General features: G+C 37.0%; 1 protein-coding gene across 1 annotated transcript in view; it reads left to right on the top strand.

Annotated features, from left to right (window-relative positions):
- The window catches only part of smurf2 (SMAD specific E3 ubiquitin protein ligase 2), a 59,545-nt gene that overhangs the window by 20,129 nt on the left and 20,663 nt on the right, over positions 1-18,753 (top strand). The window contains exons 2-3 of the mRNA XM_088343204.1: positions 16,950-16,988; positions 17,763-17,871. Of these exons, the coding sequence (XP_088199330.1) occupies positions 16,950-16,988; positions 17,763-17,871 (148 nt within the window). The remainder of the gene's footprint in view (positions 1-16,949; positions 16,989-17,762; positions 17,872-18,753) is intronic.

The raw sequence follows: 18,753 nt of genomic DNA, 5'->3' as shown, positions 1-18,753 counted from the left end.
ATGAAGGCAAAAAAAAAAACTAAAGGCAGTGAGAAAACCACATTTGTTGCTGTAATATGTTTTATTTTGGACCCTTCTACTGATGAATGACATGACTGTATTTTTTTAACTTCGGTTTTGATTTTATTTTATGCAATTTTTTAAAATTATGTTTATTTCATTTAGTTGACTGACATGATGAATCCTAATGATCCATCTCTTTAGGTTCCAGATAACAGTTTGTCTGAGACATAACTTGTATTTGGGTTTCATTTATAAAATAAATATGTCACTAATGTGAAATTCATTTAAAGGAGAAATTATCTGGTAAATCAACTTTTTGAAGCTTTTGGCCATTTTAAAAAGCCACTTTCTCTATAAAAATACAGTCAATATGTTGCTTTGCTCCAATCGGTGACAATTCCAGCACATTCTTGCGCTCCATTCAGTGCCCCCTCCCATCTCGTGAAAACGGCTACAGCCTGCTGTAATACAAGGGCTCTTGACTGTATCACTTGGTTTTCTCATCCATGTTCTTGACAGTGATTCAAATAGTTTTTCTTAAGTGGATCTCAATTGAAAAATGTTGAGTTCTTAGACGTCAAAATGTCTCAAAAGACTCCACAGGTTGTAACTACACCAATCCATGATCTTAAACCAATATGAGGATGAGGAAAAACTCAACATGCATTACATTTTCCATCTAATATCTTAAAAAATCTATTGAATGTATTGAGCGTATTGTTCTCTTACATCAAATAAGTGCAGTGTATATTGTAAAGGGTTTCAGTATAAAAATATAACCTGCATATTGTGGTATTTAAATTAATCTAGTTCGGGGTGACTTTTGACAGGTAGTCTCTACATTCTTTTACAGTTTTGTTTTCTTGCATCCAGTGGGAGGCAGACTCCCATTGTAGTCCCTGAGGTTGAGGGCTTCCATATGAAATATTTAGGAACAAATATTACTACAAATGCTGCCATGGTATTAGCAAAGATCTGAAAAGAGTATCACACTTCAATCACTCTCTTTCCCTTCATAAGTTAAGCCTTGGGGGGGAGGTGTGGGAAAGAAAAGGGAAGCCTTTTGTTTTCATGTGAACAATGCTCGTCTTAAGGTGCATGGTCCAGGGATTGTAGTCAAAACATGGCTGTGAGACAGTCTATAAAAAGGCAAAGCAAATGTAACTGGGGTCCGAAGCAGGGTTGGGGTTAGAGAGGAGGTATTTCAAAAATCTGTCAGACTGTCCAGGAGGTTGTATGAGTACACTGGCCTGGAGGAACCCAGCAGTCTGGAAGTGGGGCTTTCTGGGTTCAACCTGTATTTGTAGTCCTAAAGAGATGTGTTTAGTCTCACACATTAAAGGTACTCCCAAAAAGATATTTTTTTCAATTAGGCACCTACCATCTAGTGTTTGCCCTTAGGTATTCAAAAAAGTTGGTAAAGTATTTCACATGCCGGAGGACTGGAATAATTTGGTCCTAAATTTCACCCATCTGTTTGCTGTCGAGTTGTCACATCATTGAAGTAACACAACACTTTCAAAACAGCGATTCCTGTTAACACAACATGTAAGGTGAGCTCCGAAACAGACAGCGATTGTAGTGAATAAAGTTTATCTGATCCAGATTTTAAGACTGATTATGACAAAAAAAATTACCCTGGCAGATATATTTAGAGAAAAAAACAGTTGTAGTGCCAGAGAATTAGATATACAGCCATATCAGCGAGAACCAGTGCTTGAGGCAAGTGGCGAGGGCGAACTTAACATTCATGACAAAGAGAAGAGGGATCGTTTCCTGAACACAAATTGGTAGGTTGTGTTTAAGACCCTTCTTCCGAATAAGTGTTTGATCTAATTACCAGTTTCTATCCCTTTTTCATAGAGGTAATTTTTCAGTTTTTGGTTATGAAGAACAGTTGGCTAGTCATTAGGGAACGGGCCATACTTAAGACTGACGGAGTAAATATATTTACTGCTGTAATATGTAGATTTTGCACTACAAATATCCCATAAACCTTGTCGGGATTTATTGTTTATTCCTAGAAGAAATCCTCTTTGAAATGCGGCGAGCACAACAATGACCATCTTGAAGGGCCTTTTCCACACTCTCGTTTTCTTGACGAATTTGCCTGTTTTCTAGCAATGTTTATGTCTTTCGGCCAGCGAAAAAGACTAACACCATAAGCCATTGTTCTGCGGAAACGTCCTACCCTATCGAGACGTCCTACCCTAGGCTGACCTGACAGCAGCAATTTTATCCACACGCTTGCTCAGTTCCACGACTACTCCAGTTCTGTCTCTCACAATTTCATTTCTCAATCTATCCAATATTGTCACTCCTAACATACTCCTCAAACACTTCATCTCAAAAATTTATTTCCTTCTCAAATCTGCGTTCAGGCTCCAAGTCTCTGCACCATACAACACAGTCGGCACAATCACACTCTCATACAGTTCCCTCTTAACATTCATACTCATACTCTTGTTGTTCATCACTCTCCTCAAAGCACCCAAAACCTTGCTTCCTTGATTCACTCTGTGCAATACCTCGCACTCCATTCCACCAACTGCAGCCACATCACAACCCAAGTAGCTAAAGCTTTCAACTTCTTCTCGCACCTGTCCATGCAACCTTATTTCTAACGCCATGCCCACTCCACCACATGAACACTTCATCACCTTACTCTTCCCAACATTCACACATAACTATAACCTATCACATACTCTTCCAAACTCCATTACCAACCTTCTCAATTGGAATATACCGATGAAATATGTATATATTTTATACAAGAAAACATTTATTATTTACCCACATTGTGCATGTTTAAAAAATTGGGATTACTTTTAATAGTTTTTTGCAATCAGTGGAATGTCTATTTCTAAAACACTCACCATTTCCCCTAATAAGACAACTTAACTTTGGAAAAGGGTGGGAATGGGTTGAACATAACCATGCAGGGTCTCAGTTCCCACACACCCCGTTTCCTTCCCCACACAGTCTCCAGTATAATGGTTAACCACAGAGCAATAGACTGGAGGCACTTCTGTTCCACTTTTTCTCCCCGCTACTCTTCTTTAGTTTTCCCATGCTACAGTGTTTTTTGTCTGTATACTGCTGTGATTCTTCCGTGCACTTCTATGACAAGAAATGACCTAATGGTAATTTTTTTTAATCCTACCATCTGATTGTAACCATGGCGACGCCTGCGCCATACCCTCCCTTAGACGTCACGTGACCTCTCCCACCCCAGGTGTTTGGCTTGCGTCTGGTGGAGCTCATTGATTTGCCCACACAGTGGAGCCCTTTGTGCACCCGTCTGTGGACGGGAGGAGGTGGGGGCTAAACGGCCCCCTCCTCTCCTCACAGGTGGAACTCAAACGTCAGCCCAAATGCTCGGGTCTGCCCTCACAACGCTACTGGTGCCACCCAGTGGAGTCCATTTAGGTTCAGATTCGTGTTGGAAACGGCACTGGCAAATTTCCACTCGGGCTTGTTTAGTTGGTCATGATGTCTTTGTTGGGCTTGGTGAGTAACTGAATACATGTTACGGCGTTACGTGATCAAAATACTAAAAAAATGTAATGGTATTTAGTTAGAGTTACAGAAAAAAAGACATAATTCACATAAGACACATTCTCAGCGCACAAGAAAATCTAGTCAGCGCACAAAAATGAGGGCTCAAAATTACGAATTAAGAAGCGACTTAAGTCAAAGTTACAGTGCATGAAGGTAAAAATACACAGGTTCCCCTGACGTTGTGTCCTAAATGCGGTATTTTGAAGTCGAGTAGAAGTAACACGAAGTTGAGTAAAGTTAGTACAGTTTGTCGAGAATCGGCTTCTTCGGCTCGGCTCACTAAAAGGAACCGGCTCTTTCGTGTCCTAAACCTCTTCAGGTTGTTTTTGCTTCTTTAATCCCAACATGACCAAACATTATGTAAAATCGTGCACAAAATGACTTAAAGGAATGGGGGAGTAGAACAAAAAAGAAAAAAAATACCTAAATGAAAAAGTAGTGAAAAGCTGAGAAAAAAAGAAACAAAAGGAAGAGAAAAAAAGAAGGAAAAAATTAGAAAAAAGCCAGAAAAAAAGAAAAGAAAAAATGTAGGAAAAAAGTAAATAGAGAACAAAAAGAAAAAAGTAACAGCTCGGAAAAAATAAACACAATGAGATTTTTTTTAAAGGGATTTTTAAAAAAGCAGAAAAAAACATGGAAAAAAGAAGAAAAAGTTTGTGTTGCATTCAAAAAATTTCCAATTATATCAAGTGAATCTTGTTGCCAACATTGTACTTCCACTAAAAAATGTGATTAAGTACAGTTCTGTATCTTACAACCGACTAAATAAGCCCCCAAATATGTTAATATTATGCGACAAAATATATCAAGAAATAAAAAGAAATGGATATCTTGTGAAAGAATTGTAAGAACAAATGACGTTTGTAGGCCGTACAACCTTTGCAATAGTACATGAGTCAATTCATTCAAAAGAGAAAAATAATTTTAAATTGCCGTAAATTCAGCAAAATGTCAAGTTTCGGACATGTTTGATAATTATTATCTTGCCACACTTGGGATTATGGTTGCTCACTGTTGTTTCAAGCGTTGCTCACCGACTTTGTGTGAACGCTCAGACCTGTGGAAAATTAGATTGAACATTGGCTGCAACCAATGATTATTTTTATAATTGATGAATCAGTCGACTAATTTTTTTTTAAATAAATCAATAAGTTACATTTCTTAAAGACATTTTTAATTTCCTCCTTTTTATTCAAATATCAGTTTCGGACGGATGGAAAAATATTGCACGAAACAACACAATTTTCTATAACATCTACATATACCAGCTCGGTAGCCTAGATGGTAGGGCGCCCGCTCCGAGACTGGGAGGTCGCTGGTTCATGCGTCGGCCGAGTCATACCTAAGACTTACAACATTGGTACTCATTGCCTCGGCATTAAGGGTTGGAATTGGGGGGTTTGGTCACCTAATGACTCCCAAAACAGCAGGTGGGTCTAAAATGGCGGCGCCCTGTTTGGCTGCGGCTGCATCGGCTCGCTACAGTTCAACTGTACGGGTCAGGTATATCGACATTTCGTTCTGTGTGCATGGTTACAAAGAATGACAATATTTAAAAAAAAATTTAAAAAAAAGAAAATTTGAAATGAAAAATTTCAAGTGTATATGCTATTCACCTGCAAATACGTAAGATACTCTTTTCTTACCACCTTATCCAAAGATCATATTAAATTTGGACTTCTTATACAAAACAAAAAAGAAAGAACAATCAATTTCATATTATTTGGAGCAACTCTTTTTATCCCCCCCAAAAAATAATGCGTGAGTTTGGGTAAGTGTGAAGCACATTGGAAAGCGCTTTGGGAGGTCTTCTTTGACTTGAAAAGCGCAATATAAATGCAGACCATTTACATGTATTTACATTTTAATTTAAAAAAAAATTATGAAGATAATGGATGGATGGATGTCTTCTTTTGTATTTTGCCGTTAGTTGTTGTTGTTCAAAACCACTCAAGTATCTATGTATTGTTATGTTGTGAGACTTTTTTACTTGACCTAGTATATCTGAATATTGTCATCAGGTTTGGCATCTCTACTTCATTCATTCATTATTCGCACCGCTTATCCTCAGTAGGGTCGCGGGGGTGCTGGAGCCCATCCTAGCTATCTTTGGGCAGTGGGCAGGGAACACCCTGAACTAGTTGCCAGCCAGTCGCAGGACACACAGAGACAGACAACTCACTCGCTCATTCACACCTAGGGACAATTTGGACCGGCCAATTAACCTGAAGTGCATGTTTTTTGGAAACCCACGCAAGCACGCGCAGAACATGCAAACTTCACACATGACAGTTCGATCTCATGACCTCAGAACTGTGCCACACACCCGCTAACCACTGCACTGCCGTGCTGCCCCATCTATACTTCAAACAGGTTAAACTTGAACTTGGACACGACAACCCGGAGTTAGTTGGAAATTTAGAAAGTGAAATCTTAGTGTGTTTAAAACAATATGGGTGTTTAATTACTATTTGAATGTGTTTTTACTAATTAGGAATATTTGTTTTATATCTATTTAGGGTTCACATGGATGCTTTCGGTAGCATGGGAACAGCCCGATTATTTTGAATCATTTCACATCGGGAGCGAGAAATTCGAGCTATGAGTACCATCATAGAACTAACTTAGCTCGAATGAAGATGTACCACAGTAGTTCAAGATATTGCGCTGCATATTTTATTGTTTGATTGTGATTTCATAATGTGATTTATTGGTGCATTACAATCGAAGAGGAAGCAGTGATAAAGTTTGCGCGGGCTTCACAATCACACTACTAGATTATTCAGGTTAAAAATGTTTATGAGTGATTTTACTCTTATGCTCATTTTTTAATGCTTTACCCTTCATTGTGACTTTCTCGCTGTTGCTCATCCCATTTAACCTTTAGGCGATTCGTGCCCTCTACCCCTCCTCAAAGTTCACTCATTGGCTGAAGCTGCCGTGTGACCGGAATGAGAAACAAGGACTTTACAGAGAAACCCTTCTCTGTTTTGCTTCAATACTCTCCGTCGCTATGACGACAGAGCATTTTCTGATGGGGCAAGATGCGATTGGCTTTTTAGTGCTTTATGAGACTGTGTGTTTTTGTGTGAGAGAAGGAGATGCTAACGCGTAAAAAAAACACCTTATTTAGAACATCCTCTGAAATTTAGCAACAAACGGAAGGGAAAATTTAAAAGTCAGTTACTGAGTGCAAGTTTAAGCCGTGTGTTATGTTGTCGTTACATTGACAATGTTTTTCACAATATAAAGACGTTTAGCTACTGTGGTTCATCATCTTTTCACCACAGACTGGTGAAAAACAAACTTTAGTGATCCTTTGACATCCAAAGCATTTCATTTATTTTTTAACTCTCAAATGAACTTAAGAAGACGTTTAAGTTATCTTTTTCCTACAAATATTCAAGGCTGGACTTTTCAAAGTTACAAAATGCTCTTGACTGTTCCATACAAAAATATGCCAAAAATTTCACTTCACGTGAATACGGTGCACACTCGGATTTTCCTATGCTTCTCAGCGGTGCGCTGTATAATGTGTTAACTAAGAAATATTATTTGGTGTGATTGAAAAAAAAAAGTGATCGTTGTCTATTTAATGAGTTTATTAAGACCTATTCATGCAAACATCACCAACACTGGAAGCGACTCAATGTAGCTAAACTTCATAATATTCATGACCATGGCTAGTTGTACACAAGTAGGCTTTAAATAGTGTACTATAGTAGCCATATGGCGGCTGGATGGTTAGTGCGCAGCCCCACGGTGCAGAGGTTTAGGGTTTAAGTCCAGCTAGCGCAGCCCCCCTGTGCAGAGTTTGCATATTCTTTGTGCCTGCGTGGGTTTCCTCTTCCTCCCACATGTCAGGTTAATTGGCCAGTCCAAATTGTCCCTCGGTGTGCCCTGCGACTGGATGGCAACCAGTTCAGGGTGTGCCATGCCCACTGCCCGAGGACAGCTGTGATGGGCTCCAGCAACCCTGCGACCCTACTGAGGATAAGCGGTGCAGATAATGGATGGATGGATAGTAGCCCTATTGTAATGCATGTTTATTGTACATAGTTGTTCACTGATTGCAATAACTAGAGCACCATTGTGAATGAGACCCTGCTTTTATTGGATTTCCCAGTGTAAACAAATGTTTGAATTGAATTTAAAATCGGACCCTCCTATCTACTGTTTGCAAAGTAAGACACACTTCAAAACCTATTGTGTTGTGTGGTTTTGGGAGACAAAACTTAAGTTATGTTTTGTTAAAATTATTTTTTTTTACTGTCAAAGGTTTCAGAACGCTATAAAAGTTTTATTTGACTTCATAACAAATATTCTTTGTTTCTTTTTGCATTTTTAAAAGCATCTTAGGCCAATTTTTAAGCTTTCATAGCAAATGAATATCAGCTCTAAATACTGTTTATAGGCCTCCTCCTAACACTGATAAGCTGTATCGGAATCGGCCCTGAAAAACCTATATCGGTCAATTCTTACTTGTATTGACTAAAGGCAGAGTTTGGACTAGTGCAGGCCCACCAAATTGAAAATATTTTCTTTCTGGCGTCTGCTCTCTTGTTAGGAAATTTTCTAATGCTTCTATTGAATTTTTGTCAGTGTTATTCACTGCATCCTCTGCATTGAAATTTAAATTTAAACACAATATTTATCAAATGTTGTAGATGTATCCTCATGTTTTCTATTCCTGCCATGTTTTTTCTTCTCTGGTCGCCCAGACTGGTCACATTTTGACATTGTAACTCAACTTAACACATTTTAAAAATCAATCGGCTCTTACTTTATCACTCATGGCATGCTCCATTATCAAGGAATATTTGCCAGAACATGGTCAAGGCTTTCCAATGCAACACCATTTTTTGATTCATTTTCTTGCCACTTTGAGTTTGCATCCACTGATTAATACCAGATTAGAAAATGCTCTGATGATGATGAATACTGTTTAGGTCCATTACATTATGGTGAGTCTTTATATAGCCTGAAATTTAGCAAATTCTTGTCATCTTAGCTACTGTCTGGGATAGAAGACTACCCTTCTTCTCACTGCAAGCAAAAAATGTGCACCAGTAAATCACACAGTGGAGGCATGGGTACTGGATGACTAGATTGAGTTCTTCTGGTTTATTATCAACCATAAGTTGTACATTCATGTTTTCTACATCATGAAGTTATATTGTGGTTTTTTCTACTCTAGTGGTTGAGCAAAGTAAAATAACGTCTAAATAAATGATCATATTTAGCCAACCTGATTTCAGCTGGTCACTGGTTTAAGCTTGGCCATTGGATGAAAACGTAGAAATGGTGACGTTCTTGAATGTCAATTTTTCATTGGATAAAAATACCAGTTGCTGTTCTAGTAATTATTTTTCAGTAGCTTCTTGGTTTCCAACTTTCAATAGGTATCCTTACAGGTATAGCCACTGACTTCCCGATTGTCCAGTGTCATTCACTCCAGCATCTGTTATTAGCTCTGTTCTGACATGTTTTCCTAAGGACGCATATAGATATTATTTTAGTATTTCCTGCAATATAGCTAATGGATGACTCTTGTTAAAGAGTGTGATATACTTTGGTTTTGGCCTCTTGTGGCTCATTCTGCTTAATCCACCAGTGACTTCGAGTTTCTTGTCATATTGCTGAAACCTTGATCACTCCAATTTCAAAACAACAAATACAGCTTGCATATTACTGCAAAAAAGGAATACTACTACATTTTATCATTACCTATTTATTGGGAAGTCAACCTCCCATATTTTCCTTTGATTGTAGTGTTCTATGTAGCCCCATTTTTGAGCCAAATATAAGGAGCTAAATCCACCAGTTTATCACATTGACATGAGCAAGATTAATGTTGTGATTACCCGACTCCTTAGTTACTTTAATGTCATTTTCTTTTGACAGAAAGTCGCACATATTAGCACACAAATTAAAATGACAATAGTATTTTTACAACTATAAGGTGCATATTAAAGTTTTTCTTTTATTGTTCAAAAAGTGGTGCACTCTATAGTGCGGTATGCCCTATGTTTGTGAGTGTAAGCGTTTAATAGAATCTGTGAAAGATTAAGAAAGTGTTCATCATTATTAACAGTGTGAGTATGTGCTATCGACGTGCAGGAATGCATTTGATATGAGCTCTTAACGGAATATAGTTTCATTTAGTATTTCTCAACTGATGGGTTACAACCCAAGAGTGGGTCGTGGACCTGCATTCAGTGGGTCACAGGCCTTTGTCTCAGCAAAATAATGATAAGGGAAAAAAATACTGCAGTCCAATTCCACTCCATAACATATGGCAATAATAACCTGCAAATGGGAGATGACACCCACCATTTCCCACCACAGAAAAAGTAAATTTAGTTTACATATGATGAGCATGGCCAAACACAGATACAGAGGAGAATATATGAGATAAGGATTTAAGTATATTGAAAACAAAATTACTGAGGTTAAGAGCTTTGGATTTCATAAAAAATGCAACTAAATGTGCATTATTTGAACCCTTGTATTTCGTAGTGCAACCAAAAACGAGCACTATAAAGCACACCAAAGAATACACTCTATGGAAATTTAAAGTAACCAATCACATCATTTTTCTTATTTTATGTTAAGCCTTTTCCAGCTTTTGTTTTTATCCAGTATCTGTATCAGAAAAATAGATGTCAACTATGGTTAGGCTCTTATGTTATCCCAAATAAATGCAAATTTCTCATCCTTTTTTTATTTTCAAAAAGTCTTGTTTATATGCATTAAATACATTTTTGCTTATTATTCTATTTTTTTTTTTTTTAATGAATTAGGTTTTTTCTCCCTAGAAGTCACTGAATAATACAAATTGTTCGTTTGAATTGCATATTATTACTTGAAATTGTTTTGGTTTGGTTGTCTTTTTTTTGTGTGTTTTTTTTTGTTTTAGAAAATGTGAATACTAACATCACTGGTTTAAACTGCACAATCTTTTAATCCAATGGATTTTTTTTTCTTAATTTGTGTCGCGGCCTGTAGTTAGGGTGGGATGGTTGGTCCTCAATCAGACTAGTTGAGTTTAATTCACACCGTATTCTATGATTCGCTATTGTGGAATAATAATTCTTACCATATTGTTTGATTGCTATCTTATTGTGTATCTTTGTGTTTTCATTTCAAGCTTTGCATCCATCTGTCTTATTTTGCATGATTCTCCACTCTTAATCTGCAGTAGTGTTGCAATGGTGGCAGTACTTTTCTATGGTATCTTTTGCATTTGCATGTTGTCTTCTGTTATTTCTCACATGCATATCCGCAGAAAACCTTTGATGATGCCGTGAGATCTCAAAAATATGCTGCGTAACTGATGTTTTTATCTTAAATGGTGACGTTATCCCAAATGATAAACACAACTTGAAGCATCTCTGAAAATGGTGTGTGGTGTGCGGTGAGCATGACTCTCAGACAATGCCGGCTATCGCAAATGGCATCTAGCTAATGTTGTCTCATCTGCGTGGAGCTTCACAACCAATTTAAAAAATAACGAGTTTGCTGTCATTCCGGGAGGCCTAACATAGGATCTCCAACCGCTTGACATCAATGTGAACCGGCCGTTCAAAAAAATGTCTGCGAGCAGCTTGGGTGCTTTAGATGACCGATGGAGGTGACAGTTTCACATTGACTGGAAGGCCGGAAAGATATACCTCAAAATCCCATTGATTTTCCTTAAAGGTGGGGTGCATTGTTTTAGGTGTCCTTCAAAAAGTTGAAAGTCGCCATAATTTGTGAGTGGACTGTAGATGGTTGGGCTAACATGTCTGCCTTTACTGTAGCTCAAAATTGCATAAAAGCCGGCCTCTTTACCAAGGACATGGAAGTGACTCTAACAATGAAGAAATTGAATCTGTGATGTTCGAAATAGATTTAGCGCTGCTGATCACTGAGGAAGGATGAAGCCTTCGAGAAACATAAATAAATAGTTAAATTATGTTCCAAGTGTTCAAGACAGCCTTGTTCGTCCAAAACATACTATGCTATGACTTGGGCCATTTTAGTCACCAAATTCAAGTTTTTTAGTTATTATCTTTTATCAAAGTCCCCCAAAAGATTAAGTTAGCATTGATTTGGCCATGATGGACCAAACAACCTAATTCAATTATATGATTCAAGTCATTCATGTTCATCGCACTGTGTCAAGGCCTTCTTGGTTGAAATGCTAACATCCAGCAACTCTTGGATTTTTTTAGGCATTAGTTAATTGCTAAAGAGCATACTTCTTTATAAATAGTTTAAAAAGAAAAACTGTCAATTGCGTTATCCTGCTCTTGATCTATAACATGCAAAATGGGGTACATTTTTCACATGTACGCTGCAAAGTGTGTTCCCAATGCGTGTCTAATATTCTTAATTACAATCTAGTCTAATCCGTTGATGCTGTCTACAAATCACTGGAATCTTCAACCAATCTTTGTTATTTTAGTTAGGCTATTTTTACAAATAAAAGCATCTAATAATAAGTATGAATTACCTCAGCAGAGATCGGGATTGAATATTTTAAACTAACAATTCGGTTGACTCCCATTGTTCATTCATTTGAAACCATCATATGTTGTCTTAAAATCACCATTTGAAAGAGACTGAAAATACACTTCCTCCCTCTTTACCAGTTTTAGCATTTTCTGATAATGTTATGTGGCTCTACTGAAAGGTCAAAGTTTGGAAAAAATGGCTTTTAAAAGTTGAAAATACATAAAGGTGAAAAGTAATGTAAGCACTGTTCGGCTTTCAATAAGTACAGTGGTACCTCTACTTACAAATGTCTCTACATACAAAAGTTTTAAGTCACAAAGTACTTGAATGGGAAATTATTGCCTCTAGGTACAAAGGAGTTACAAAGTCAAAAATACAGTGCAGTCATTCGCTGCTCCGGACAAGGAGAAAAGAAGACCGAGACTTTTTCTGGCCATCGAAACAAAGCAAGCGATAATAGAACAGAATAAAATCACACACTGTCGTGCAGGAGGATATCAGAGAGGACAAGGAGGAAGATGCATCCATCATTCCATCACCCCAAATTAAAGACATGGCAAGATTCCATTAAGTCTCAGAATTTGTGGAAAGGAATCACCCAGAAAAAGTGTTGACAGGTCGTGCTTTCGCTCATTATGATGACATCTGTCCCACACATTTCCGACAGATTGTCAAAAGCCGGCAACCTGTTACCTTACCTACTCCCTTTTTTTCTCCCTTGGTTACCGAATCCAAGTAGTGCATGTTTACATAAGCACAATCTTGTGTGTGCCTGGTAATAATTAGTTTGATAGATGGAGCTGGATTGAACAAGCACGTGCATGGCTGTGGGTTCAGGCCGACTGGAACCAATGTATACCAGATGTTGCAGAAATTAGCGACTTTCTATGGAACGTAACACGTTCCCAAAGATGTTTGCGGAAAAAAATTCTTCCTCATCTGTCCAGCATGTTCTGCACTTCATCAATTTGTCCCCCCAACCCTCCACCCGCAACCCACCAGTCGCTAAGAACTTATACGTCTGGTTTAATGCATTATTTTTTGTATAGTATATTCTGCTCCTGTCTCCTATATTATTTACTCATGCTTATAGTAGCCACTAAATACATTATCTTTTCATTCTTTATGCTTTTAAAAGTCAATGTACTCCCCCTGTTTTTGATTGAGTAAAAAAAAATGGTCCAACCTCAAATAATGCAGCATGATCTATATTTGTGTGCGTGTCTGAGAATGTGTGGAATGGAATGGAGAGATAAATATGCAGCGTTAGACTGCAGACTGCATGGCTTAGTCTGCAGTCTGGCACTATAGGTGCGCTTTTGTCTGTTTGTCTGAAAAAAGCTGAATACTACCAAATGCCCATTATTTTAGCTCTCTACGGAAAAGCAAAGAAAACAATTCCAGGTGTTTTGACTTTGGATGCAACAAAATCTATATTTTTACCCAAACATTTCTATACATTTTTCTTTAAGAATATCTTATTTTATTTTTAGATACAATACAATTGTTTTAATGAGAAGCTACCGAGCATATTATATAGTTGTGTGCTTATTTTTAGGGTATAATATTATTATTTTTATTTTTTTTGGTAGTTCCTTCAATAACCCATAAAAAGATATATCGTAAAGAAATACTAGAAAAATAAGTTAAAGTAAAATAGGGAATGTAATCCTTCAATGTAAGTAAATCAATAGAAAGTTTTGCTTAATTTCAAGAATATTTTGTTCTTATACAATAAGCAACATGATAGAGATACAACGAAATCAGAAATATATAATGGTTTCCAGACTTTAATTTGCTCCAGAATGTAAAATCGCACAAGACAAACATGCATTATTTGATGGAAAAAACATCATGCTGGCGTTTTAATCGCATCGAGAGTGCTGTGGCTTGAGGAATAAAGCGAAAAACAAAATATTAAAAACTTTTTGGAGTGCCTTCAATTACTAGCTCTTGAATAGGATTTATCAATAAAATTATTAAATATGGCAAATTTCTGGTTTCATGAGAAAGTATTTATTAACAGTGAAAAAAACTATCCACAACCACAGCGTGTGGTATCAGATGCTATACTGTAATATCCGATGTGTGTTTTCTAATTTAATTTACTGTCTATTTTAATTCCTAAAATTTCCTTTCTGATGCAGTATGTATGGCAAAACCATCTTTTATTGCCGCCTGGTATTGATTTGCCTTGTGTTAACCGAAGAATATCCCTTTAGTTTTATCTAAATTTAAAGGTATTTTGTTTTCATCCATCTGTGCTTTTAGATTAATTAATTCAATATTTATATTTGTTACTAGATTAATATAACCAACGTTGGAATAGAAAATGTTAGAGTCATCTGCAAATATGACTAATTTGAATAGTTTTGAAACATTAAAAATATTGTTAATATATAAATTGAAAAGCTTGGGACCTGTGTTACTCCGCAACAGATGTCCAAGTATCCAGATGTCAACTCACCCATTTTCACATACTGCTCCTCCCCAGTCAAATATCTTTGAATCCATTCCAAAGCCACTCCGCAAATGCCATATCGTTCCAGTTTTTTTAATAGTATGTTATGATTAATGGTATCAAAACCATTTTTTAAGTCAATAAATATCTCACCTGTGAATCTCCTCTTTTCTATGCTATTGGTAATTTATTCTCCCGCATCAATAACGGCTGTTGTTGTTGATCTGGTTGCCCTAAAACCATATTTGAAATCAGCCGCAAGCATTAACCAACTATGTATCACAGGTCGTACAGTTGCTTGAAATCTTTAAAAATGCTTAAATATGAATGTGTTTTCAGTGATTTAAGTGCTTAAATTTTGTGGTGACATGCTCGCAAATGCTTAAAATTGTTGCCATGTTTCCCGTCAACATTGCTTAAAAATGACGCTGACACTGCTCACCCGTGGCTCTGCTTTGCCATTGCATTTCTTCTTCCCACGGGATTAACAACAGCTGGCAATAGTTTTTAGGGGACAGGTGCCAGATACACTTAAAGAAGGCACGATGATATGTGTATTAGTGCAAGGATTACATGTCATTTATTGACATTTATTATGGGCCATACAGAAAGTTAAGCAAGCGCATTCCAGTGGTAAATTGTAATGGAAATAATTTCCCTGCAACTGAAAATGTAAGCTACATATTACTGTCATTTTTACCCAACACCTATATGGCAAGAGATTTGTTTCAAAAATATTTACACACATATTGTTAACATCCACAAATATATTCACGATTTACTCAAGATGTAAAAATCATATGCCTTGATAAATGCACACCTCAGGTTAAAAAGTGCATATGTAAATCGCCATTTGAGACATTTTTGGGGCAAATTACATGATTCACACCGCATGTATTCTTTTTACTAGTTTATTGCTTTTAACGGCTATAAATATAATTGGCAATGAATTGTTCACACCAGTAATGACCATGCACTTTAATGGCAGTAAACGAGCTAACTGTACAATTAGGAAAATCAGCTTTGAAAATTCTTAAAGTGCTTGAATTTGGCCTTTGAATAGGTGTTTGAACCCTGGTTTATGCTTGCAGTAGAGCAGGGGTCGGGAACCTATGGCTCGCGAGCCATATATGGCTCTTTCTATGAGTATCTGTGGCTCAGAGACCAATTTGATTGCATGCAAAATTTCTCCATCTTGTTCAAAACCGGAGTTATCTATCCTATTCAGGTACACGTAAAGCCAAACCAAAGCTAAACTTAAAAGTAACACTTCGCAGTATATATAGGGCACGTTTTCACTACAATTTACAGTCAAGGTGTCACACAAAAAAAGGGGGAAAAAAAACTCGTTTTGTCTGTACAACGCTAAAGAATCCTTTATTTAAAAGTTCACTATATAATCTGTGTTCAGTGTTCAGATACTTTATGATGAATCCACAGAACTGTAAATACGCCAAAACACCTGAAGAGAACTTAGTCATTTGATTGGGTGAGTGGGAGGGATGGGTGGAGCTATGCAAAAAGTACAAGCATTCCCTCCCATCTCTCGCCAAACGTAAGCACATAAGGCTCCCTATTCTCAGAATGTTGTGACGTTTTTACAAAATAACTGCTTGCATCTGGTTTTGAAACCAATATGTATGAAAAAAAGGGTCAAAAGGAGTTTAACCAATCTTGAGTAATTGCAAGAAAGAGACAAGTTTAAAGTGGTCTGTTAATTGAATTTGGGACAGGGGCTCTGGCATTATTCTCTTTTCATATTTTTTATCAAATCATCAAAAATAAATGTGCTGAAGACTAAGCTTTTGTCTGGGGCGCCGGTTTAGCAATTTAGTAAATTTGTCTCATAATATATGGTGTGGCTCTTTCCCAAAATAAAATTAATATTTTTTGCTTTTATGGCTCTTTGAGTCAAAAAGGTTCCTGACCCCTGCAGTAGAGGATTAATTGCTGTCTAAGATTATGAAAAATTCTATCTATCTATCTATCTAGCTTGGTCATATCCCTCAAGAGAGGTGACCGACAGCAAGACAAACACATGCAATAACTAAGAAAATAAAAGGGGAAAAAATAGCAAAAAAAGACACACAAAAATTTTTGAGCCATGGCCAACCCAATTGCCCAAACACCCAAACAAGTTAGGCACATCGGCACCCAAGTTGGTCATGCTTTTGTCCCTCCAGATGAAACGGGACACCAGAAAGCAGCCGTGTCAATCGGGTCAGGGTGACACAACACACTCTTTTGTTCAACAGCCCATCCTTAAGAGCGTGTCCACAATCCCACTATCCTTTCACAACACCTCTCCACTCCTTTCTATGAAAAATAAAATCATAATATTTAAAAACTTTCTGACAGAGTTAGCTAATAGTTTTGGTTTCACATTTGACTCAATAAATAATATGCAACCTTCCTTTCTTTTCAGTGCTGTGTGCAAAAAACCTTGTCAAGAAGGACTTTTTCCGTAAGTATGAGCCTAGCACATCATTTTTCTTAAACCCATTTAGGTACTGAAAATGTATTTTGAGATTAGCAAATGTCTGTCATAATGGTCTGATAGAATACCCGCTTTTATATGGCATTAGACGTAAGCACACTAATTGCACAGTTGTAAATGTTTTACAACAAATACAGTAACTCGTTGGAATTGAACAGCATTGTCTGCTCCTATCATGTACATCAGTTTTATTTTGACTCAATACAATACATTTTGCATTAATGTGAGTGTTTCAAAAAAAAATAAAAAAATATTGAATTTATGGTTGTTGTCTTTTAAAATAGTTGCACCAACTGGCCAGGGAAGGGAACATATTCTAGTGTTGTGTTTCCTTTTGGTGTGACATGGAGAATATGCATGTAAAAGTCTGGTAAAGAGCAGAATTCAGTCTGTAGATGAGTGTCATTGGTTTGTAATTGATTGCAGGGTGCTCGAGTGGATCGAATATTAAATTGTTATTACTGTTTTCATTCCAAATTTTCAACTTCATTTAACACCATCAAGTGAAGAACAAAAGCTTGATATTTTCCTCCAGTTATGTTGATGCAGTTGTGTAAAACTGCAGTCAAGCTAATAACAATGTAAGATTTGACATTATCAAAATGTTTTCTTTTCTCTGGTTAGTTTGGACAAATTGAGCTTTAAAGAGACCTTTGTAGATTAACACTCTTAAGACTTTTACCTGTCCCCTAATTAATCATTAGATTATCTTTGTGTGATTGCATTTTTCTTTTCTTGAAGGCCTCCCGGATCCTTTTGCTAAGGTGGTTGTGGATGGTTCAGGGCAATGCCACTCAACAGATACTGTAAGGAACACACTTGACCCCAAGTGGAATCAACACTACGACCTGTGAGTTGCCTACACAACCCCACCCAAATGATGTTTTAATCCAATGGCAACACGTCAAGATTTCAACTGGATCACATGGAAAAGCAGACACTTTTCTAGACACAGTTATTCTCTAATAATTCATTGTGAGCAAATGAACTGCAAATGCAAAAGTATGCCACAGATAAAAGACTTTAGTAGTATTTTCTTCCAATGTGTGCAACACATGCATGTCCGGTCATCCACCCCTTTCCAAAGATGGCTAGTCCTGGTAGTGTATCCTGGAATAAATGCTGGCAGAATGCCCGTGTAAATGTGAAAGTGAAAGTTTCCATGTTTTTTTACCCAACTAGCGTGAGGAACTGCAGGAAAATCTCATGCACATGAGTTTGTTTCCCCAGTGTTCTATGCTCTCTTTTTACAATGTTTTTTTATGATCTGCATCTTAATTCTCATCTCTAATTTCAAATTGATGGAGAGGGTTTCATACGACTGAATCCATTGGAATTTATTCCCCTGGTTGTACTACCGCAACCTGTCCTCAGTGTACATCAATGTAGGTGATTGTAACATTTAATCACAATTGCAATCAACATTTGTTCTAAAAGTTATCGTCACATATACATATAAAAAGTGGATTAAAAATCTGTAAGCAAGGATTGATTTGCGATCTATTTTAACCTCTTTGCTATGTGGCGCGATGACATGTTCTATTTGCTGTACAAGTTGATTAGTTCATTTTGCACTGTTGGTAAATTTTTAAAACTGCAACTGCTGTTTACCAGGGACTTTGATTTTAAAGGCAAAATATTAAGTTTGTAACAGTATATTAATACATTTTCGGTATGAATCTAGCTGACCATTTCTAAAGTATTTTTCTCTATAGATAAATTATTTTAGGGA

This window comes from Urocampus carinirostris, chromosome 1 (genome assembly GCF_059441175.1).
Source record: "Urocampus carinirostris isolate Australia breed hairy pipefish chromosome 1, RoL_Ucar_1.0, whole genome shotgun sequence".
NCBI classification, from domain to species: domain Eukaryota; kingdom Metazoa; phylum Chordata; class Actinopteri; order Syngnathiformes; family Syngnathidae; genus Urocampus; species Urocampus carinirostris.
The sequence above is the reverse complement of the archived record's forward strand: the minus strand, read 5'-3'. Positions and strand labels throughout refer to the sequence as shown.